General features: G+C 37.0%; 2 protein-coding genes across 2 annotated transcripts in view; both read left to right on the top strand.

Annotated features, from left to right (window-relative positions):
• LOC311096552 (uncharacterized protein) overlaps nucleotides 1–7,688 on the top strand; it is a gene marked incomplete at its 3' end in the record, with an annotated part of 48,525 nt that extends 40,837 nt beyond the window's left edge. Inside the window, exons 2-14 of the mRNA XM_084135749.1 lie at nucleotides 428–573; nucleotides 838–1,072; nucleotides 1,566–1,636; nucleotides 2,802–3,068; nucleotides 3,704–3,799; nucleotides 3,904–4,036; nucleotides 4,339–4,460; nucleotides 4,600–4,878; nucleotides 4,991–5,086; nucleotides 5,184–5,319; nucleotides 7,084–7,151; nucleotides 7,417–7,553; nucleotides 7,664–7,688. Coding sequence (XP_083991875.1) covers nucleotides 428–573; nucleotides 838–1,072; nucleotides 1,566–1,636; nucleotides 2,802–3,068; nucleotides 3,704–3,799; nucleotides 3,904–4,036; nucleotides 4,339–4,460; nucleotides 4,600–4,878; nucleotides 4,991–5,086; nucleotides 5,184–5,319; nucleotides 7,084–7,151; nucleotides 7,417–7,553; nucleotides 7,664–7,688 — 1,811 coding nt within the window. The remainder of the gene's footprint in view (nucleotides 1–427; nucleotides 574–837; nucleotides 1,073–1,565; nucleotides 1,637–2,801; nucleotides 3,069–3,703; nucleotides 3,800–3,903; nucleotides 4,037–4,338; nucleotides 4,461–4,599; nucleotides 4,879–4,990; nucleotides 5,087–5,183; nucleotides 5,320–7,083; nucleotides 7,152–7,416; nucleotides 7,554–7,663) is intronic.
• A 1,209-nt stretch (nucleotides 7,689–8,897) lies between these two features.
• On the top strand, nucleotides 8,898–23,870 carry LOC311096553 (uncharacterized protein; the record flags this gene model as incomplete). Its single annotated transcript, XM_084135750.1, has 11 exons — nucleotides 8,898–8,939; nucleotides 9,078–9,210; nucleotides 9,349–9,473; nucleotides 9,563–9,841; nucleotides 9,959–10,051; nucleotides 10,158–10,293; nucleotides 10,450–10,476; nucleotides 13,567–13,765; nucleotides 15,744–16,006; nucleotides 16,118–16,263; nucleotides 23,518–23,870. The coding sequence occupies 11 exons, from the start codon at nucleotides 8,898–8,900 to the stop codon at nucleotides 23,863–23,865; spliced, it is 1,791 nt and encodes a 596-aa protein (XP_083991876.1). The 3' UTR covers nucleotides 23,866–23,870.
• Nucleotides 23,871–25,824: the final 1,954 nt, after the last annotated feature.

Raw genomic sequence — 25,824 nt, forward strand, 5'->3', positions numbered from 1 at the left:
CAAACTTTTGAACAATAATATATATATATATATATATATATATATATATATATATATATATATATACATATATATGTATGTGTGTGTATGTATGTATGTATATATATATATATATATATATATATATATATATATATATATATATATATATATATATAAATATAGCTGCGAGCAGCGATGGAGGGCCCAAGCCGGCGGTACCGCCACCCCGGTGCCTTTAGGTAACTAAAGGCACCGGGGTTGCGGTGCCACCAGCTTGGGCCCGTAATCGCTGCTCGCAGCTATATTTATATATATATATATATATATATATATATATATATATATTTTATAATTATTATTTAATCTGTACTGTGAGTGAATCATAAAGTGGTCCATATTTTCATCAGAATGTCTTAAAAGCCTGTTTTCTTGATATGACAATTAGAGCCTGGAACTCTGCAGGAAGTGAAGATGAAAGTGGTGGGGAATAAGGAGTGTGACTGCAGGTTTCAAGACATTCCATTTTGGGACATAACAATCAATCCGACAATGATCTGTGCTGGAGGAGAGATGGGCAAAGGAACATGTTATGTAAGTTACAACAGTTCCTACAAAATTGTTGAATTCTTGATTGTGACACTTTCCAAGGGGTTTTCATTAACATGCACGGCTATGAAGCAGTTCCAGCATGACCATATTGTACCTTAATATCACTTTATTGTAATTTAATATATTAAATAACACATGTACATGTATTATCTTCATTTAATTTAAGCTTTCTTCAGACAACATCGGTTCCATATTAAAATGAACATTTTAATAGTATGAATTCAATTTTCTCACTTACATTTTTAGGGAGATTATGGTGGTCCATTACAGTGTAAGCAGGATTCTGGATGGATCTTAGCAGGTGTCACTAATTGGGGGATTTCTTGCTTCACTGGATTTGGTCCTGACAGTTATGCTAGAGTATCCGAATTCCATTACTGGATCTTGGAAAATGTTAATGGATCAGATGTTGAATTTGTGACTTTTAAATCTGATGGTGAAGATAAGGACAGCAGCTTCCTGTGCTATGGAGAAGATACAGGTAGAGTATAAACATGGCTCTGTAAATGTAATTGCAAGTAAGAAATAGAACAATACTTTTACTGCGTTCATTAAACTTGGGTAGGGTTTATTTCTACACACACACACACACACACACACACACACACACACATATATATATATATATATATATATATATATATATATATATATATATATATTATACATTATATTTAGGAGCAGGTAAACTTAAAAAATCGGACATCATAAACAGGCGCACTTAAAAATATCTTATTTATTTACTTCTTAGTATCTAATTTTATCAGCCAAGTATTATTTTTTTTGCAAGCATATTGTTTCCTGGCAGACTGATTAGACCTGTGCACCCCAACCTCTGAAAAATGTGTAGTAGCCAGTAAACAGACCGAAAGTGCCAATTCCAGCCAGTTCTTGCCATGTAACAAAATGCGACATTACATTCCCTACATCATAACCATGGAATTCTGTTCTGTTTTTTCCTCAATATTTTATAGTTTCAGGCATTTTCTACCCATTTGGAAATCAAGACATAGAGAATCCCTCTGAAGATGATGGAAGCTCTCCAGTAGTATTTTTAGAAAAACGTTTTGTATATTTTGGACGTGTTTATCAACAGACTAATGTAAGAATATTGTCTTCATAAATTCTGTGTATGTATAAGTGTACGCACAGTGCAATTATAAAGTAGTCAGTCTTCAATCCATACCCCATAATTTCAAAAGATGTGTTGTGATAATTCATTACATTTATTAAAATTAACTAAATGAAATATCACAGTGACATAAGTATTAAGACACAGTACTTCTTTGAAGTCCACCTTACAGCAGTTACAGCCTCAAATCTTTTTTTGTTAGTGATGCAACAAAATTTGCACACCTTAATTTGGGGATTTTCTGCTATTCTTTTCTGAAGTTTGATGTTGGAAAAAAATTATTTAAAACAGTTAAGAAATGTAATCAACATGTGATTTGTGTAAAATATATTATTAGATATATATTATTATTGATATTGATATTATGAAATCTAAACATCAGTTCAACAGATTATTTCAAAATTATGATTTGTGATTTTTTGATATAGTCAAAATTGTCAAGACCTTTTGAGGAATCATTTAAAGAGTTAGTTCACCCAAAAGTTCTGTCAGTAATTACTCACCCTCATGTCGTTCTAAACCCGTAAAACTTTAGTTCCTCTTCGGAACACAAATTAAGATATTTTTTGATGAAATCTGAGAGCTTTCTGTCCTTCCATTGACAGCTACACAACTGACACTTTGACACTTCAAAAAGTTTATAAAGAGATCGCAAAACTAATCCATATAAATTGAGTGCTTTTCTGAAGAGACACGACAGCTTTATATGATGAACAAATTGAATTTATTCTTTTAATGATCTTCATTTGCTTTCGAAGATGATCGAAAGTCTTACGTGTTTGAAATGACATGAGAGTGAGTAATTGATGACAGAATAAACTATCACTTTAAGCTGAATTGCTCAATCCTTCCCAGTCTTACATGGCCTTTGTTTTTTTATGTTATATTATTTGTAATCATTTTAATTATTGTACTTTTTAAAAACTTGTATTATAAAATTGCAAACCTCATATAATGAAATTAATATAAAAAAAAACAGAGCATGCACTGTACATTTGTTGAAAGAAAACATAAGAGTTTCAGTCCCTGTTTTATACTGCCAAATCTCTTTTATAATATTGTTTTATTTCTGCTTCAGGTTAATAACAATGGGCATTTGACATTCGATGGGCCTCTTTCAGATTATTCACCTTCGCAAGTCAACAAAGACCTCATTGCTCCACTGTGGACAGACATGGACAACACTGTCACTGGAAGCATCTCCTATCGTCAGGTCACCAGAGGCGGACTCTTACTAGCAGCCTCAAACAACATAAACCAGTATTTTCCCAATCTGAACTTCACTGCCTCATGGCTGCTCATTGCTACTTGGGATAAAGTACCATACTATAACAACTCACAATCTGTAAGCCAGCTTATTTGTTAATGGAAAAAGTATTTTTGAATTTTTGTGTTCTAAGCATTTAAGCAAGTATTTGATGGGATATATTGACATGTTTAATTCCAATATCTTTTGGTGTCTATAAACACAAACAGATGACATCTGTCTTTTTAAAGTTGATTGATTTGAAAGATAAAGTTAAGTTTTTCTAAGAATTGGTTCTAAGAATTTCTCTAAGAATGCAGGTAAACCCATGTTAAGCCAACATATCTCCAAATTGTTCAAAAATCAAATAACCGTAACTATAGTTGTAAAACTGACAGGGTAAAGATGTGGTCACATTTACCATTGCTCTGTGAAATTCCACTGGCAAATTCCAGTCAATCCAACAGGAAAGTCTTGAAAGTCACCTCTGTGTGAACAGTGCTTTATACATTTGCTATGCTACTGACAATATGAACCTTTTTTTACTTTTCATTTCACTGAAATGACGCTACCCATAATTTGGGTGAAAGAAGGAGGAAAATTGATGGTTATTAAAGCACATAAATGGGAGGATAAATTGCTTTTATTTAAGTTACTGCAGAATTAATCAAGTATAAAGATGGAATTACTATCTGTCTATGAGCTATTAGGATCATTTTCTATTTCTGTTACAGAGTTCATCTTTTCAAGTTGTTTTGGTCTCTAGTGGCTCTCTGTCTTTTGTCATGATGAACTACGGAAATATCTCCTCTACATATCAAAGTTTTCAGGTTAGAAAAAATTAGAACCGTATGTCTGAACTCTGGCACTAAGATAATTTTAGAAAACTTTGTGGCGCAAAACTTTTTTGATGATGATAGATTTTTCTACTCAGGCTGGCTATGGCACAATAGACTCAACAAATTATTCCTCAATCCCTGTGCCTGATGAAAATAAGCTGTCCGACTCCAGCAATGTCAATGTCCCGGGACGCTGGGCATTTCGTGTTGATGGTGGACCTGAAGAGGGTAATCCTTTGACTCTGTTTAATGACTTTTTTGAAACCATGATCTGATCAAATCAGACCAATTACAACTTAAAAAAAGAAGTAGAAAATGTTTGTGACCAGTGTAATAAGTATACATTTAAAGCTGCTGTAAGCTGTTGGAAAACCATGCATAAAATATCCCTGATACATTCTGTACAATTTTAATTTAGGGATTTTTGCATCTGGACTTTGTTAAAACACTCAACCATTATAACCACTAAATAATTTACAATTTAATATTGTAGTATTGTAATAATAAAGATGTTCCTTTTTCAATTGCAGGATTTTTTTACCCGTATGGAGATGAGGATACAAAGAACCCTGCGGAGGATTTTGGAAGTTCTCCACTGATCCCTCTGGAGCAGCCATTTGTCTACTTTGGGCTTGTTTATAATCAACTATACGTAAGCAGAATTGTCACATTTATGACATTTTACACATTACACTTTTATTGAAACAACACAAGAAGCTTTATATTCCACATTGAGAATGTTACTTAAAAGTCCAGATGACTGAGCTTTCACTGTTTTGGTCTCATAACAGGTGAATAACAAGGGGTACTTGACTTTTGAAGAACCGTTTTACCAGTGGTATCCCTACGATTTTCCTGCATACTCGACTAGAGACATCATCGCTGCACTGTGGACAGACATTGACATTACAGATAAAGGAACCATCTCTTACCGACAAGTAACAGATAGTCATCTCTTGAATCGGGCCTCTAGAGACATAAACCAATATTACCCCAACTTGAACTTCTCTGCCTCATGGGTTTTCATCGCAACTTGGGATAAAGTACCGTACTATGGATACAGGCGGACAGTAAGTCTCTTTTTGGTTAGATTGAAATAGCAGCAGTTTCTTGCACATAAATGTGTGATAAGGAAAATCCCATGTTCTCTGTATTTATGTAGTAATTCTCTTCATTTTCCAGGAGTCGACCTTTCAAGTGGTTTTGGTGTCTGGCAAAAACATGTCATTCACACTCATGCATTATGGTCCTATTGCCCCAGCCGTAGATCGTGCTATGGTAAAGTAATTTGAAAAAGACAATGAAATCAAAATAAATTATTTTTATCACTATGATAAATGTAACTGAACTTTTTGTCCTGTTATTTGATTGACAGTCTGGATATGACACAAGTGATTCAACTGATTTCTTTTCAATTCCTGTTTCTGACACCACAAACCTGTCATACACAAGCAATGTTAACGTCATGGGTCGATGGATTTTTCGAACTGACACTGCATCAGAACATAATGGTACAGTAATTTGATAGTAAAAAATGCATGGCATGTATTGCATATCATGTTTAATTTTCATTTACATTTATGCATTTAGCAGATGCTTTTATCCAAAGCGATTTACAAAAGGGGAACATAGAATTTATCAAAGAGCCAGCTAGAGAAGAGAAGAAATGCAGAGAAGACTTTTATGTACTGCAATCCTTGCATTGGCTTCCTGTTAAATTCAGGATTGATTTTAAAGTTCTCCTGTTTGTCTGAAAGGCCCTATCAGGCCTTGCCTCCCAGTACATCTGTGATCTTATCATTCCCTACTCTCCTTCTAGAGTTCTCAGGTCTTCAGATCAACAGCTTTTAAAGGTCCCTCATTGTAATTTTAAATTGAAAGGAGATTGTGCTTTTTCTGTGGTAGGTCCCAAACTCTGGAATAGTCTCCCATTCCACGTGAGGTCAGCTCCATCAATTGCCACTTTTAAGTCTTATTTAAAAACGTATTTATTTTCTTTAGCTTTTGAATAAGTTGTGTTTGATTTGTTGTATGGTTTTAATGTTATCGTTTTTGTAAAGCACTTTGGGGCAACGTCTGTTGTTTGAAAATGTGCTATATAAATAAAGTTGCTTGCTTGTTGCTAATGTTGTAGAGCGCAAACCTGCATGACTGGGCCGATGATGAGATGTGGTTGGAAAAGCTCAGCTGGTCATCAAACACTACCCCGAGGGTCCTTGCTGTCCTAGCTGGTGTTAGTGTTGTGCACCTCAGTTGCTCAATGATGTTGTGGTCAACTGATGTGTTTGCAGGGATTATAAGGAGTCTTTGCAAGTTGAGCTGCAGATGACGCTCCTTCATCCAAGCAGAGATGTCTGAAAGGCAGGCAGAGATACGAGCTGAGACATTGTGGTCATCAGGTTTAAATGAAAGATATAGCTGTGTATCATCTGCAGTGGTAGGAGAAGCCATGAGCATTTATGATCGTGCCCAGTGAGGTTGTGTAAATGGAGAAAAGAAGAGGAGAGAGCCCTGGACCTTGAGGCACCCCAGTGATTAGCTGATGTGACTCAGACACCCCTCCTCTCCATGAAACCTTGAAAGATCTGCCAGTGAGGTATGACTGAAGCCATCGAAATGCAGTACCTGTGAAGCCCAAGTCCGAGAGGCTGGCCAGGAGGATCTGATGGTTAACGGTGTCAAATGCCACAGAAAGGTCCAGCAGAATAAGAATAATTGACTTGGAAGAGAGGAGAATGTTCTGAATAGTCTCCCGGTGGTTTGAGGGTTAACTGATTTTGTTTTGGTAGTAGGATATCTTAGCAGCAGAAGCACTAGAGGAGAAAGAGGACAGGAGACAATGGTACATACTCAGGTCAGCAGAGTGTTTAGTCTTGCTGCATTTCCTCTCAGCATTCCTGAGCTTGGTTTGATGGTCATGGAGACCATCTGTGACCCAGAGGCTGGAGGGTGTTGCACGTGCTGTCCAGGGGCTGAGAGGACAGATATTATCAAAGCAGGATGTTAATGTGGAGCTTAGAGTGTCCGTTGCTTCAGTGACATCAAGAGAAGAGAAGTGGTTAGTGGGGGGGAGGGATGCCGAGACCACAAAGGAAAAGCATGTAAGGGAGGGAGAGCAGAGGTTACGATGAAAGGAAACCACAGGATAGTTGTTTATTGTGTTGTTTATATGTGTTCAAAACATGTAGAACAATTTATTGAGCAGTTAAATGTTGTGAACTGCTGGGAGTTGCAAATAAAATAAAATGCTGAAAAATAAATGTGTATGCTTTCAGGACTGTTCTATCCATTCAGAAATAGGAACAAACTTCAACAGAATGGATTTGGATTTTATGGATTTCCTGTCAGTGTCTATTTGCAGACACCATTTTCTTACCTCGGGCTTACATACAGCTATATATATGTGAGGACACTCATTTTGCATTTTTGCATTTTGACTTTTTTTTAAGTAATTTATCACTAGCCATTAAAAGTATTTGTCTGTTACTTCAAACCCATTTAGGTTTACAAAAATGGATTTCTTACTTTCAAACGGCGATTGTTTCCATCAAGTCCTCGAACTCTTCCAGCTTACACAAATAGAGACTTTGTTGCTCCACTATGGACAGATATTGACAGCAGTGACTGTTACTTCCAAGAATTCAGCGGTGTCCGAGTACTACAGCGAGCCACAAATGATATACGTCAATATTTTCCTCAAAACAATTTCACTGCAGACTCAGTTTTTGTTTTTACTTGGGATAATGTGAGATATTATAATACTTCAGCACAGGTAAGATTTGTTTCAATATTTGTTTTCATTTGTCTTGTGACTGTGATAATTTGATTTTGTGTTTTTTTTTCTTTTTTCTTCAGAATTCCTCTTTTCAAGTACTGCTGATCTCAGGTTCTGGTTTGTCATTTATTGTATTTAATTATGGCAATATTCCTCAAACTAAGCAAATTGCAGTGGTGAGAAAGCTTTTCAAAGTCCTGCTTTTTTTATTTTCAAATGTAATAACTTTTGCAATATTCTGAATAATTCAAATGTGTTTGTAGAGACAGTTTTACAGTAATGTGACATTTTTTTCTTGGTAGAATTAGCTATACAGCTCCTCTTATCCACAGATCTGTAACAAACATATTTTTAATCATTATTTAGGCTGGATATGACACGATTGATTCAATTATTTATTATACAATTCCTGTGTCTGACATCGCAAACCTGAACCACTCCACAAATGTCAATGTTATGGGCCGTTGGGCTTTTCGTGTCGACACTTTGCCAGCAAAACTTGGTAATACATTTTTTCTTTCTTCTCCTGAACTTAATAAAATTTTCATTTTGTACCAAGGCCATAACATGCAATTGTATTCTTTTTCCAGGTTTGTTTTATCCAACTGGCTCTCCAGTCTCTCAGAATCCCTGTCAAAGTACTGCAACCTCACCAGTGCACTTGCAGTATCCTTTCTTCTACTTTGGGCGCAGATACCACAACATATATGTGAGATGTTATGTTAAAAACATTACATTTGAAGTACATTGATGCATTACAAGTCATGTTGCTTCAGTTCATCTTCATATCTTTGCTATAGGTCAACAGTAACGGACATTTGACATTTGATGAACCATCTTATGAAAGACTCCCCAAGGCTTTCCCTGCCAACTCTACTAGAGACATTATAGCTCCATTCTGGGCAAAGTTTGACTGTAGTGTCAATGGAAACATCTCCTACCGCTTGGTAACTCAAAGCCGTATTCTGGACCGGGCGAGAAATGATGTCAAACAGTATTTCCCTCTGTTTGGGTTCTCAGTAAATGCAGTCCTCATTGCTACTTGGGAGAGAGTGCCCTACTTGAACAACTCCTTGACGGTGTGTAGATTGAATGGTTACACTAATCTTTAACCTAAGTTTAGAATAAATGTAGTCAGAGATTTAAATAGTTTTAAAAGGATTGCATTTATTTAGCATAATTTTGTTAAATGAGTTTTGTTTATAGACAATTTATAACTGTGTTTTCTCATTGAAACCCAATGTTTTTTACTTTTCCTAGGAATCCTCCTTCCAAGTAATTCTAATTATTTGCAGGACTCTTTCCTTTGTCATAATGAACTACGGAAATATTTCCTCAGCTGACCAAAATGTTCAGGTTGGGCAGAATAAGAATCTTTTACAAATCTTTAAGAATAAGATTATAATATTAATGGCCAATGGGACCTTAAATAAATGTCTTGGTCAATAATTATCATTATTATTATTATTTTGTTTTGTTTTGTTGTTTACTCAGGCTGGCTATGACACAATAAACTCAACAAATTATTTTTCAATCCCTGTGCCTGATGAAAATAAACTCTCTAACTCCAGCAATGTCGATGTGCCGGGACGCTGGTTATTCCGTGTTGATGGCGGGCCTGAGGAGGGTAACGTCTCTGTTTAATATAAAGAATATCACATTGTTTGATAAATAGCCATAAAATATAACATGGAAAAAATGTAGGCATTATAAAAATGTCCTCCTTCAAAACTTTAAACACTCATAATAATAATATTGGGAATAGGAATATTCTACCCATATGGAGATGTAGAGGATGAGAAAAACCCAGAGTCGGATGATGGAAGTTCTCCACCGATCCCCTTGCTGCAGCCATTTGTGTACTTTGGCCATGTATATGACAAAATATTTGTAAGAAGCATTCATTAATGACATTCATTAATGTATACCACATAGAGGATGTTAATTGAAAATCCAGTTAACATATTTTGATCCTACAGGTGAATAATAACGGAGACCTCACCTTTGATGAGTCATTTTACCAGTGGTATCCAGATTTTTTTCCTGCATGCTCGACTAGAGACATCATCGCTCCACTGTGGACAGACATTAATAATAGTGGGAAAGGAACCATCTCTTACCGACAAGTAACAGATGGTCGTCTCTTGAATCGGGCTTCAAGAGACATAAACCAATATTACCCCAACTTGAACTTCTCTGCCTCATGGGTTTTTATTGCTACATGGGATAAAGTACCGTACTTTGGAAACAGAGAGGCAGTACGTTTTTTACTTAATTAGAATGCGCTTTTATTGCATAGTATTTTCATTGAACTGAAATTTATGGAATATCCAGAATGATGCTTGTATTAATGAGGAATTCCTGGTCTCTTCCAGGAGTCGACCTTCCAAGTGGTTTTGGTGTCTGGCAAAAACCTGTCGTTTACACTCATGCATTATGATTATATCACCTCCACCTACGCTGCAGAGGTAAAGCAGTGTGAAAAATGTGTCAATATTGATATTCAGCAGTGTGAAAAAAGTTTGGATTTAATGGTGTTTAATGTTTTTTTCTTTGTGTTTTCTTCATTAACAGTCCGGCTATGACACAATTTGCTCTACTAATTTCTTTTTAATTACTGATTCTAACATTGAAAACCTGCCATACACAAGCAATGTCAACGTCACGGGTAGATGGGTATTTCGTGTTGACAATTCATCAGAAAGAAATGGTATATATGTGTATTAATGAAATGTGTCATTCGCTGTAGCTTAATTCATTTTTATAACTGATGTCTCAAAACATATGTATTTGCTTGTTTCTTTAGATAGTGTGTGTAACAGAGTATAGGTATATATGTAACATCCACCTCTGTTTTGTTTTGCAGGATCTTGTGACGAAACAGACACTCAAGGTACATCATTTTACATTGACAATTTGGTTTCTAGTTAAATATAGTAAAATAATTGATACCTCTGTTTTTCCTGAAATCACTATGCAAATAACATATCTATAACACAATGTATATTCAATCTGGACCGGCACGTTTCCCCTCAGGTTTCTGAGGTATCTGAATTTTTAATGCAACTTCCAAAACTAAAACAATTTTTTTTTTTACCTTTAAGCATTTAAATGATTATTATCTGTGAAATATCAGGGTGTTGAAAACTCGCTGTTTTTAATCTTTAGTATTTACATAGACTACATGTAGAAGTCTTGTTGGTGGGGTTTTCCATCCAGAATTTCAAAAGATTGACTTATAAATCACTTAATATATACTTATCAATAACTTAAGTTTTATCATTTAATTGAGACATTTATTAAGTTGGCTTGAGAGAGCCAACTTACTGAAATCCTATTATTATTCTTCTGAGACTAAAAAAACTAAATGTATCTCCTCCTAGAGCTTTAACTCTACATACTCCAAACTCGGCTCAGACACTCAAACTGATCTGACTCGAGTTGCTTTATCTTTTCAGACTGATCGGACTTACGGTTTTCCTAAAAATGACGATCAAAACTCGGAAAAACTCCCATTGAACTCCCAACTCCCACTCTCAAAAACAAACATTGCGTAATGTTTTCAGATTCAAACTGACCAACCGACAAAAATTTAAATCTAAACACCTTGAAGAATTCAAACTGCCGTTCTATATACTATATGAGCCAGTGAGACTCATTTAAACTAATAAACTCATCTATCTATGTATCTATCTATCTACTTCAAACTATTTTAAACTTTAAACTACTTTAAACTTCAAACTAAATTAAACTTCAAACTAATATAAACTTTAAACCACTTTAAACTTCAAACTAAATTAAACTTCAAACTAATTTAAACTTTAAACTTCAAACTAATTTAAACTTCAAACTACTAAATTTACTTCTTTAAACTTATAAACTCTAAACTCATGCACTTATATACTAATTAACTTAAAAACTCATGAATTCATAGACTTATGAACTCTTAAATTCATAAATTAATAAACTCTGAACACTTAAACTCATTTAAACTTATAAAATCTAAACTCATTTAAACTTATAAACTCAAAACTCAAAAACTCGTAAACTACTTTAAACTTCAAACCACTTTAAACTTCTTAAGTTTAAAGCTTCCAGCTCCCAAGCAACTCCATAGCAACCAAACTTGAGTACCCTAGCAACCGTTTTGAAAGACCTATATCTCTGTATCAGAACATCGTATAGAGATGAGGTTTGGCTCTTTTGACTCATGCTAGCAAACAGCACTTCCAACATGCTACACATGCTAGCAGTGAATAGCTACATGCTAATATCGATTAGTTAAATGCTAAATCATGCCAAGATCATGCTAAGAACTCTATAAAAACTCCATAGTAACCATCTGTGACAACTACCAACCACCTAGTAACACCACAGCAACCACCCAGAACACCCTAGCAACCGCCTAGCAACCACCCAGAATACCCTAGCAACCACCTAGCAACACCATAGCAACCACCCAGAACACCCTAGCAACCGCCTAGCAACCACCCAGAACACCCTAGCAACCAACCAGAATACCCTAGTAACCACCTAGCAACAGCATAGCAACCACCCAGAACACCCTAGCAACCGCCTAGCAACCACCCAGAATACCTTAGCAACTGCCTAGCAACACCATAGCAACCACCCAGAACACCCTAGCAACCGCCTAGCAACCACCCAGAATACCCTAGCAACCACCTAGCAACACCATAGCAACCAACCAGAATACCCTAGCAACTGCCTAGCAACACCCTAGCAACCACCCAAAATACCTTAGCAACCGCCTAGCAACCACCCAAAATACCTTAGCAACCACCTAGTAACACCATAGCAACCACCCAAAATGCCCTAGCAACCGCTTAGCAACACCCTAGCAACCACCCAGAACACCCTAGCAACCGCCTAGCAACCACCCAAAACACCCCAGCAACCGCCTAGCAACAGCATAGCAACCACCCAAAACACCCTAGCAACCACCCAGAACACCCTAGCAACCAACCAGAATACCCTAGCAACCACCTAGCAACAGCATAGCAACCACCCAGAACACCCTAGCAACCGCCTAGCAACTGCCTAGCAACCACCCAGAATACAACACCATAGCAACACCATAGCAACCACTCAGAACACCCTAGCAACCGCCTAGCAACCACCCAGAATACCCTAGCAACCGCCCAGAACACCCTAGCAACCAACCAGAATACTCTAGCAACCACCTAGAAACACCATAGCAACCACCCAGAACACCCTAGCAACCACCCAGAATACCCTAGCAACCCACTAGAAACACCCTAGCAACTTTTTAACTTTAAATTACTTAAAACTTTAAACTACTTCAAACTAATTTAAACTTCAAACTACTTTAAACTAATTTAAACTTCAAACTACTTTAAACTTCAAACTACTTTAAACTAATTTAAATTTCAAACTACTTTAAACTTCAAACTACTTCAAACTTTCTGGTCCGGCTTTCTCAAGCCAACTTAAAGTTTGTCTTGACAAACTTTTTAATCTAGTTATATATGTAACTCCTCCACCTGGGTCCTACTCGCCCCGCTCTGTGCAGGCCTTGAACCCGGGTCTCTGGCGTGAGAGTCAGGCGCTCTAACACGGAGGCTTAGCGCCTATTGAGATCAGAGGAGTGAGGTTTATTCGCACAGCGATTACTAGCTGGCCTCCGTTACATATATACATTTAAAGTCAGACTTATGTGAAAGGACCTTTTGCTTGGCCGCTTTATTTTCAGCAGCACGATCTCAGGAATTAATAATATTTATCTTTTAAATAATATTTATATTTTAAATGAGGTTGGGAAGGATCATTTTTTCATCATACTTTTTTGAGAATTTTACTTGAGTAATCACATTAAATGTACACATTGAATCAGGATTTAAAATGGGTCCCCTTCAAATATCAAATGAGGTGAATGACGCCGTCTACTGCAGTGTTGCTTGAGAAGTTCTTGGGTAAAACAACATTGTGTTTTTTGTGTTTGCAGCCTCAGATGATCCTCCCAGTGCTCAGGTGTGTGGGAGAACCACATTTAGCAACAGCAGCAGTTGGATAGAAGGAGGTCAGAACGCTTCAGCTGGACGCTGGCCGTGGCAGGCTAGCCTTCTTCTGGACGGCAGATTCTTCTGTGGAGGTTCTCTCATTAACAAACAGTGGGTGCTGACCGCTGCCCACTGTGTTGATAGGTAAACTCATTCAACTAAACACTTCAGCTTTCATATATGCTTTAGTAGTTTGTCTTTGAATTGAGGAATTTATTTAACCCTATATACCAGGGCTATTCAATTAGCTTAATTCAAGGGCTGGATTATTAAATCGAAAAGTTGAGGTGGGCCGGTGGAGGGTTGGGCTTATTATTGAATTAGCTTATTTATTGAAACATTATTTTTTTATTTTTTTTAAATTACAGTTTCAATTAATAAACTAAAAAAGGTGTTGTATTTACTTGGAAATGTGGTACCCAACAGTATGCAGATATATATGACCATAATAAATAAAAACTTATTTACAGCTGTGTACAACTATTTTCCTTGGAACAAATATATGAATTATAAAAGCTCATAGCTATTGGTAAGAATTAATGTATTTATAATTATTATAGGCTTAAATGAAAATATTCTGATAGTGAGACTTGGTAACCACAGGTAAAACCATGCATGGCTACTCACTCACTACCACTGTATAAAAAATGCCTAAACACAGGTAAAAACTATTCACACACTTTAACAAAAAAAAAATCATAATTTCATAACAAAAATGAATTATATATTCCTCTACCCACCTAATAAATCTAATGCAATATAAATGACTATAACATAGTATTCAATATAAATATTCAACATTGCTGCCCAAACCATGGTAAATTACTACAGTACATTCATGGTAAATGTTTGTAAGGGTGGTGATTTGGGGATTTTAAAGTCTAACTTCGTTCATGGCAGTTAACATTTGATGAATCTTGATCTGTTTTCCTCAGTCTTGTTGGGAATTTAAAACTAGTTAAATCATCGAGTGATTTGTGGTTTGTCAAACTGTCAAATTGAAACGCTTCCCACTGGATGTCGCTAAATTTCTAAGGCTTCAAATCTCTGACGGATAGATCCGTGTAGATCCGCTCTGACTGAAGAGACACTAGAAAGGGGCATGTCTAGTGTAAAATCGCGAACCTGACTCTCCATTTCTTCCACTCCAGATAGGGGTTAAATACAATTGTTGTTTTTTATTTCTATTTTTATTTCTTATGCATATGCTGTGATTATTCATTTTCTGTGTAAAGCGCTTTGAATTACCATTGTATGAAATGTGCTATATAAGTTGCCTTGCCTTGCCTAAATATCAACATGATCAAAAACTTTGGTAAAAATCTGTTGCACACAATCTACTACATGCCTTCTGCAATCTGACTTTTTTTTTAGCAAGTAAACACCTTTTAATATAATTGTAAAAATGTCCCTTTTCAGGTCGGAGTCTTTTTGCTGTGAAACTTTTACTGATTTTTGTAAAGTAAATGTAAGAATAACTTTTGTATTCTGAGTAATTTAAATGGAAAGTGTTTACTGGACTGAAGCAACTTAGGTTTACTTGGTTTTATTTGATTAATTTTTATAATAAAGGCTTTTGAGGAGTGTTAATTTGTTCATCTTTGTCAAATAAATAATCATTCAATCATCATTGTTCTGCTTTGCATTTTATGATTTGCCATCACAATAAAAACTACAGAGCTTTGATAATAAATCTAAGCATTAAAATGTCATCTTAAGACATATTATTGGGAGATATAGAGTGACAACTGATATGTATGTGCATTTCTGTTATACTGTAATAAAGTTCACATTGATTTAAATTATTAGCTATCAGAATTTAATCCTACTATCAGCAACTGCTCCAAATTGCATATTTTTACTCATTTTGAGCCTATGAGCTCCATGTTCTCACTATATCATATGAGCCATAAAGGCCTGATGTATAAAATATGATGCTGAACAAAAAATGCATATGTACATTATTTTCTTTAGATTTAAAAAAAATATATCTTGTCTAATATAAAGGGTCAATAAATCGTTCCATTTCACAAAAAAATATATTTATCTGACTTTTATTTCATATGTCAGGCTTTACAGGGTTAAAACTCTTTTTGATCACTTTCTCTGTCTATTTCTTTAGCTACGTCGGTTATGCCATCTTTTCTTTAAGTGTGGTTTTGGGGCGACAGACCCAGGATGAAGTGTTCAGAGATGTGATGGCAGTCGTCAAACATCCTAGTTACAACAATGTTACAAATGACAATGATATCGCTCTGCTCAAACTGAGCTCTCCCGTCACCTTCACTGACTACATCAGACCCGTCTGTCTAGCAGCTGATCACAGTGTGTTTAACAACGACACAGACAGCTGGATCACTGGATGGGGAGACATTAGTGAAGGAGGTGAGAATTCATTCCTGTTTCACATAGCTACATTAAACTCAACACGAAACGCCTTTCATAATCCCATTCAAAACAGGATAGAGTAAATAACTTTTCATGTTTTTCCTACAGTGTCCTTCCCATCCCCAAATGTTCTTCAGGAAGTGGAGGTTCCTATAATTGGTAATAGACAGTGCAACTGTCTCTATGGAGTTGGAACTATAACAGACAACATGATCTGTACTGGTCGACTGGAAGGAGGCAAGGACTCATGTCAGGTACACAAACCCTGTCCAGTTGCCTTAGCGTCACGAAACGTCTTGTTACTGTTGCAACCTATGTTCCCTGATGGAGGGAACGAGACGTTGTGTCGATTTAGTGACACTAGGGGTTGCCTTTGGGAGCCCCAAACACCTCTAATGCTTCAGAAAAGGCCAATGAGAATTGGCGAGTGGAATTTGCATGACACTCCTCCGGACCTACAGTTATAAAAGGAGGTGGCTTGCACCACTCATTCAGGTTTGTACTGAAGAGCCGAGACAGTGTCTTGGCCAATTCAACAGGGAGTTCAGTGTTGTGACAGGAGGGAGACAATGTCTCTTTCCCTCCATCAGGGAGCGGAGGTATAGTAACAACAGTAACAACATTTTGTCGATGTAGTGACACTGGTTGTGGGGTTTAGTGAACAAACCCCTAGTTGAACTGTGTTACGAGTGCCTAATAACAAAGTGCACAATGGCCATATTGTGAATTTTCCAACGCACCAAGTTGCTGTAGTTCCACCGCAACGAAGGGTGGTAAAGGACCATACATAGCCTTTTCTGTTTTGTGTTTGTGTGTGTGTGTGTGTGTGTGTGTTTTTTTTTAAATGAAATATAAAACTCACAGCTATGCAGACCAGAAGCTTTTTGCACTGGGGAAAGTGTTATTTTTCCAACCCAGGAAAATAAGAACACTGCAGAGACCACATCCTGCTTAAGGGAGGTTAAAATGTGTAGAATACGTCACATGGATTTACCTAGCGGGAAGTACCACATGTGAAAATATATCTCTGTGGTGGGTCCTGTGTGAGAAGGGGGAGCTGTACATATGTTCAGAAAAATTATATATAATATATATATATATATATATATATATATTACATATAAGCGAGCAAAGCGCGCTCCCTTTAATATAATCTCTATAGCTTTCAATCAGATGCAGCGTGATTGGCTGCAATGCTCAGCACTGCAAACCTTGCAGTAAGAAGCCTTTAACAGTCTTCAGACAGAGCGTGAACACAAATAAGCACGGGATCATTTGAAAGCAGCTCTCAAATGCACCAAATTGAGTTGAAATAGTCTTGGCTACTGGACCCGCAGTCCGCCCGTGCAACCGACCCACACCTGCACCGAGACATTCCACCTGTTACATCAAATATTAGCGGGTCGCCATCACGGGTACCCGGTGCAGGACTCTGATCCGTGCCATGTTTTGGTGATGATCTATTGGATTTGACCGCTATTTCTGAAGCAGTTTTCTGAAACTTATGCATGCAATTTCACTGTTGGAATAATGTATGTATATAGTTGTTATGAAAGTAGACACAGACAAGAAGGATGGAAGTGAACAGGGTGTTTATTGACAGCAGAATGAGAGAAGTGATGACTGGTGGATGAAGAGATGGACGATGGGTTGGATTGGATGCTGGAGAGGGATTCCGGGAGACACACGGGGTGAGGCACTGCAGAATCACTGGGGAAGTGTCCACCTCGTATGGAAACGAGATCAGACAATGAACTGGGGTGAAGTGTGTGCTTATAGAGTGGAGGTGATGATGAGGTCAGAGTCCTGCACGGGTCCGATTTTGTAAATCCGCACCCGCCCGTACCCGCAGTGCTTAAAGCCGCATCCGACCACTAGCTATTCTTTTCTTCAACTCCTCAGCATCCATCTCGACGACTGCAAGCAGATCGCGTGCGCGGTTATGATGAATTTTTAAAAGTGAAAGTAGGTATAGAGACTCCTGGGAGGGCGTGGGCAAAAATAAACTGATGTGGATTTTTAATTATTTTATCAACTTGAAATACAGGCATATTTTTGTAGATGTGTTCCTAAAAATATGCATATATTTTTACGTTTGCATGTGATTGTTTTAAACCCGTGTTTAGGCTGTGTCCGACCCGACCCACACTGTATCTGACACAGTTGGATATTTTTCACCCGTTTGAGCAAAATTTGCGGGTACCCGAACCCGTACAGGACTCTAGATGAGGTACAGGTGTGTGTGTGATCGGAACCTGGCAGACCGGTAACAGAACAGCAGCCATCTTGAACGAGGGCTCTTGTGCGGCAGCAACCATCTTGGCAGAGGGCTCTGGCGTGTCGGCGGCCATCTTAGCAGAGGGCTCTGGAATGGCGGTCATGATGGGACGAGGCTCTGGGGCGACAGGGACGTAAAGGGGGCCCAAAACTGCTTCTTCCTCAGGAACGTCCAGACCAATCCAAAAAAGCCCAATCCAAACCAATCCAGTGTGATGTGTTAGAAAATGTTAACCACGTTTCCAAACTCAGCATGAGGGTACCAAGGGAACAACATCATTTTTGTACGCAATGTACTAGTGGTGGATTCATCATGGCACCCTTGCCCAAGGTAAGGCATCAACCTCAACAGTGAAAGTCTTTTCAACTGTTTGAAGGCGTGGGTGACCAGGACAGAGACTTGGGCTTGTTCTTGAGGAGGGAAGTCAGAGGAGCTGTGATTGGCTGTAATTTTGTATGAATTGTTGGTAGAAGTTAGCAAACCCAAGGAAATGCTGAAGTTCTTTGATGATGATATGGTTCTGGCCAGGATTTGACCGGTTCCACCTTTCCCTTGTTTATCTTGATGCCTTCTGCACTAATGATGTAACTGAGGAACTGGGTGGAGCTCTGGTGGGACGAACACTTCTCAGCCTTGAGGAAAATATGGTATTCCCTCAGCTTGTCGAGCACTATTTGAACATGGTAGCGATGTTCGGGCTTATTGCAGGAGTATACCAGGATGTCATTAGTGTTGACCAGAAACAAAATGATGGAGGTACTCCCAGAACAGGTGAGAAGTTGCAAGAGATTGACACAGTGCTTGATGATGCCTCTCCCCAGTGGTTTTCCAATTGTGGATTGGATGAAGTACTCAGACTAGCAGGGATCCTTTCGGAGCTGCAACTTTTGGCTGCTGTGGTGTCACCTATGGGCCATCCGAAAACTTAATGGAAATGAGTGTAGAATTAATCCAACAACTGCGTGACGGGACTACCCTGATTCCATATGGATTCTGCCCATTGTAGAGCTCTGCCAGTGAATAATGAAAGGGTGAAGGATATTTTTGCTCCATCAGTAGCAAACCACTGGATTGACCACCGGACTTGTGGTGTAAACCGGTGACAAAATGGTTCTAGGATGCATGACGGTTGTGCTCTGTGACTGTAAGGCAGCAGAAGTAAAATATCAATTAAAGCTGCAAGCAGCGATGAAAGGGCCCTCGCACCCGTGCCATCAACACTCGGTGGCTTTAGGAAGACAGAGCATGGTTGGGAAATGTACATTTAAGGAGGTATATATAGTAAGAGTATGTCAAAGTCAGTTACAAAATGTTTTGTATAATGGTGATAATAGCATGCTTCATGACTCGGCTAAGTGTTGCTAGCATGTTTAGTCTGTTTCTAGCATGCTTAGTACACAATAATTATGTGGTTAGTACTGCATTACTGTGTTAACCATGTCAGTTTCTGTTGCCAGTAGGTGGCGTTATGACTATAACTGAATATGAGCATGGATGTGTGTTCAGGACAGAACTCTTATCAAACGTGTGAAGTTTGGTGCAAATTGGACATTGCCTTCTTGAGTAACAACAAAGTCATGTTTCATTGAATTAGCATTCTTTAGCACTTAGCTAAGCATTGTTAGCATGTTTTAACATGTTTCTAGCATGTTTAGAACTCAATGGCATTTTTAACATGTTGCTAGAACGGCATCAACGTGTTAAACATGTCACTTCCTGTTGCCAGTAGGTGGCGCTATTACTATAACTGAACATTCTCATGTAGATGTGTTCAGGCCATGATTCTTATCAAAAGTGTGAAGTTTGGGGCAGATTGGACATTCCATGCCTGAGTTACAGCAAATTCATATTTAATTGCAGTAATATCATTCTTTAGCACTTAGCTAAGTGTTTGCTAGTATGTTTTAGCATGTCTCTAGTATGTTGGTAGGATGTTTAGCACCTACTGGCATTTTTTTATATGTTATTAGGAGTCAAGAACAGTGTTAAACGTCACTTCCTGTTGCCAGCAGGTGGCGCTATGACTATAACTAAATATGAGCATGGACATGTGTTCAAGAGATAACTCTTATCAAACGTGTGAAGTTTGGGGTAGATTGTACATTGCCTTCTTGAGTAACAACAAAGTCCTGTTTCATTGAATTAGCATTCTTTAGCACTTAGCTAAGTATTGCTAGCATGTTTTAACATGTTTCTAGCATGTTTAGAACTCAATGGCATTTTTAACATGTTGCTAGAACGGCATCAACGTGTTAAACATGTCACTTCCTGTTGCCAGTAGGTGGCGCTATTACTGTAACTGAATTTGAGCATAGACATGTGTTCAGGCCATGATTCTTATCAAACGTGTGAAGTTTGGGGCAGATTGGACATTCCGTGCCTGAGTTACAGCAAATTCCTATTTAATTGCAGTAATAGCATGCTTTAGCACTTAGCTAAGTGTTTGCTAGCATGTTTCTAGTATGTTGATAACCTGTTTAGCACTTGCTGGCTCTTTTTTATATGTTATTAGGAGACCACAACACTGTTAAACATGTCACTTCCTGTTGACAGCAGGTGGCGCTATTACTATAACTGAATATTCTCATGTAGATGTGTTCAGGCCATGACTCTTATCAAACGTGTGAAGTTTGGGGCAGATTGGACATTCCATGCCTGTGTTACAGCAAATTCCTATTAAATTGCAGCAATAGCATGCTTTAGCACTTAGCTAAGTGTTTGCTAGCATGTTTTAGCATGTTTCTAGTATGTTGTTAGCATGTTTAGCACTTGCTGGCACTTTTTTATATGTTTTTATATGTCCACAACAGTGTTTAACATGTCACTTCCTGTTGCCAGCAGGTGGCACTATGACTGTAACTGAATATGAGCATGGTCATGTGTTCAGGACAGAATGTTTATTAAAAGTGTGAAGTTTGGCGCAGATTGGACATTGCCTTCTTGAGTAACAACAACATCCTGTTTCATTGAATTAGCATGCTTTAGCACTTAGCTAAGTATTGCTAGCATGTTTTAACATGTTTCTAGCATGTTTAGAAGTCAATGGCATTTTTAACATGTTGCTAGAATGGCATCAACGTGTTAAACATGACACTTCCTGTTACCAGTAGGTGGCGCTATTACTATAACTGAATATTCTCATGTAGATGTGTTCAGGACAGAACGCTTATCAAAAGTGTGAAGTTTGGGGCAGATTGGACATTCCATGCCTGAGTTACAGCAAATTCCTATTTATTTGCAATAATAGCATGCTTTAGCACTTAGCTAAGAGTTTGCTAGCATGTTTTAGCATGCTTCTAGTATGTTGTTAGCATGTTTAGCACTTGCTGGCACTTTTTTATATGTTATTAGGAGTCCATAACAGTGTTAAACATGTCACTTCCTGTTGCCAGCAGGTGGCGCTATGACTATAACTGAATATGAGCATGGTCATGTGTTCAGGACAGAACTCTTATCAAACGTGTGAAGTTTGGGGCAGATTGGACATTCCATGCCTGAGTTACAGCAACTTCCTGTTTCATGGCGAAACATCGAAATTTGTCAGGCCGCCGAGGACCCGCCCTTCGACGAAAACTCAAGATCTTCGCAATTTAACGTCGCAAAGGCCTTAAGATTACACTCACCAAATTTGAAGATGATCAGATTAAAACTGTAGGAGGAGTTCGTTAAAGTATGAGGCCTGAAAATGGCAAAAACTGCACAAAAATCTGAGAGGAAGTTCAAAATGGCTGACTTCCTGTTGTGTTTAGGGCTACGCTCCAAGAGACTTTTTGGTAGGTATTAGGTCATTACATGTATGTACCGAATTTCGTGCACATACGTGGAACGTTGCGGGAGGCGCACTCCGTTGAACTTTTATAGCTGGCGCTATCGAGCCATTTTGCCCTGTCCAATTCTGAAACCTATATCAGATGTAAATTTTCGCCAGTTCTGACGCGTGTGCAAAGTTTCGTGAGTTTTCGAGCATGTTTAGGCCCTCAAAAATGCAATTTAATGCGGAGAAGAATAATAATAATAATAATAATAATAATAATAATAAACAGAGCAATTCCAAGAGGGTCCTCACACCATCGGTGCTCGGGCCCTAACAAGTTCTTGAAATGGATCATTTGGATTCTGGTCTTCATGTCTTTTCACAGTACTGTAGCTTTGCAGGAAGATTTCTTCAAGCATCTTGGAGACGTTCCCGCAGTTCTTCTGGATTTAGTTTGTCTCAGTGATGATGGTGAGATCAGATCATCCTGGCTGTTGTCAGATTCCTTGTGCATACAGAAATCTCACTGGATTATTACAATTAATGGCAAAAAGAATGTTTGGAAATGTAAACTGACATTTCCTGCTGACACACTACAGCAAAAGATATAAATAACTGACTTAAAACCATTTATGTAATGTTATTGTTTTATAATATAGGGGTACAAATAAAGCAACAGCAACAATAATAGCAAATAAAAAAATAAATAAAAGAAAACGGGCAAACATAGGTAAAGCATTTGAAAAATTGGTTTAAAAATTGTTACAGGGAGAACTTTACATAAGAGTCCATTATAAAGACATAAATTCAGAAAGGGCTGCCACAATGAGTTGAGCTCAAATGAACGCATACAATCGTTTAATGTGAAGCAAAAAGTCCAAAGTTTTCCAGTTTAAGAGCACTTTTTTTATACATTACACAGTTCTGGACAAATTCAAAACATCGTCTGCCATATATTTTAATGGTTTTGAAAGAAGTCTCTTCTGCTCACCATGGCTGCATTTATTTGATCAAAAATACAGTAAAAAATAGTAATACTCTGAAATATTATTACAATTTAAAATAACTGCTTTCTATTTGAATATTTTAAAAATGTAATTAATTCCTGTGACATCAAAGCTGAATTTTCAGAATCATTACTCCAGTCTTCTGTGTCATATGATTCTTCAGATATCCTTTTAATATGCTGATTTTCTGCTCAAGAAACATTTCTTAGTATCAATAGTGAACTTGTTTTTTTTTTTTTTTTAAATCGTGATACATTTTTTAAAGATTATTTTAAAAGAATAGCAAACTTTGGAAAAATTATATTGTATTTACTGTCACTGTTGATCAATTTAATATGTCCTTGCTGAATGAAAGAAATTAAATTAATGAAAGAAAGAAATTAATTTCTTTAAATAAATCTTACTGACCCCAAACTCTTGAACAGTGAATGTCTCTTTCTAAAATGATTGCATTGATTTGTATTTTCAGGGGGATTCAGGAGGTCCGATGGTGAGCAGGCAGAGCTCTGTATGGGTCCAGTCCGGTATCGTTAGATTTGGGATCGGCTGTGCTCAACCTGAATATCCCGGTGTTTACACCAGAGTATCCCGCTATCAGGAATGGATCACTTCCTTTGTGTGCAGCGATCCTCCAGGTTTTGTGCAGTTTACCTCCGCTGCAACAGATTCTGACAACAGTTACACCTGCCCTGGTCTTTCTTCCTCAAGAGTGGCTATAGAATCTAAAATTGAATCTTCGGCAACATCTCTTCCACAAAATTCTTTGCTATCATATTTTCTGTCGCTTATAGCAACACCTTTCTTATTTTATTTGTAAAGATACACCACTAAAGATAAACTCAAAAGTTTGGGGTCAGTAAGATATTATTTAGATTTTTTTTTTTTTTTAATTAATACTTAAATTCAGCAAGACTGCATCAAAAGTGACGGTAAAGGGATTTAAAATGTTACAAAAAATTATATTTCAAATAAATGCATCTTTATATCCATCAAAGAATGGAATCACAGGAATGTAAATTACATTTTAATATATATGACAATAGAAAGCAATTATTTTATATTGTAATAATATCACAATATTACTGTTTTTACTTCAAAAACATGTTAAAAATCATATTAACCCCAAACTTTTGAATGGTAGTGCATGTACAAAAATATACAACAAAGTGATGATTACATAAGTGGGATATGTGATCAAACAATGATTGTTTTGATCTCACAATATATATATATATATATATAGCCTATATATATATATATATATATATATTGTTTTTTTCATCAATCTGACACAATTTTAATAATTCCCTGACTTTTAAATATAATTAATAACTTCCATATTCTGCATCCCATCAATTTCTATATATTGTGGAATGATAATTTGTTATATTTTACTGCCGTAGATACGATAGATGCATGTTATGTTTCTCAAATCACAAAAACATTTATTTTACTGGATATTGATGTTGCAACATAGTTTGTCACCATCAGTTTTGTAATCTGTTGATGTTTTATATATCTTTACACCCCATAATAGCTTTTGGTTGTACTTTATTTTAATGTGTCCCTGTTATAGTGTAATTACATATTTAAGTACTGAGTAATATTAATTAACTACATGTACTTATTATAGGGTTAGGTTAGGGTTAGTTGCATGTAAATGTGCCTAATTTATAGATCTTACTATAGTAAATACATGTAACGTGTAACAAGGACACTGTAAAATAAAGGGTTACCTAGGCAATAGTAAACATCACAGTGACATCACATATGGACAGTAGAATCAATGCTTTTTCGGTTAAGTGTTTTTGTCTATTTTTTAGGAAGTACTGTTGTACTTTTAGTCTGGCTTCTGGATGGGCTGATAGACTTGTGTTGCATTGTGGCACGAAATTATTGTTAATTCTCTCTGTAACCTTTCATTGGGTGTAAACATTAAATAAAATGTATAATACATTTACAATACACTTTTCAAATGATATGTACAATGACAATATTATAATACACTTTTTAGAAATAATAATTTCATTGTGGTTGTGGTGATATACTGCCTATAACAGGCATTATTTCTTTTTTTCTTTTTTCTTATAAAATGCTGATCATTAAGATCTTGAGGAAGATCTCAGAACTGAAAGTTATTTCTAAAAATGTGTCTTTATGCAATAGTTGGCAAAAAAAAATGCAAGGAACAGAATTTTTGGATTTCTTTACTGTGGGACAGCCATTAGTTGTCTAGTGAGATTGATCTGTTTGAGTGAAATTTCTGTTTCTTACAATGTCAAAAATATAACAGTCTAGAATAGTCTTATGACATATTGAGTAATAAACTGAACTTCTAACCTTTTCCATTCTTTTTTTAATGATTTGAGATCTAAGTTGCTTCTACCTAGTAACAGAAGGGTTTGCATATGAAGAACCAAACCATGTCACTTTTGCCATGCTCGTATTCTATAAAAACTGTTGTGTTCTTTTTGCTGGTGGGATTCTCTCTGATATTTGTCTGAGATCCTCCGGCCATGATTAAATCATATTCGAGGGCATTGTCTGAAGTCTGTCTGATTATTATTGCTGCAATCAGCAAGTCAGTTAGTGGAACAAGTTACAGGTTAGTCAGACACTAAAGACATTATTCCCGAGTGATAGTGTCGAAAGGGGGCGAGACGTCGTTCGACTCTTTGTGAGACTCTTAGGCGGGGTTAGATTGCGGTCAGGTAACTAGAATTCTTATGCATTTTATTTATGCGATAAGAATAGCTACGCTTAGACATCAACCCGC

This window comes from Abramis brama, assembly GCF_963993115.1.
Source record: "Abramis brama genome assembly, chromosome: 14".
NCBI lineage: Eukaryota > Metazoa > Chordata > Actinopteri > Cypriniformes > Leuciscidae > Abramis > Abramis brama.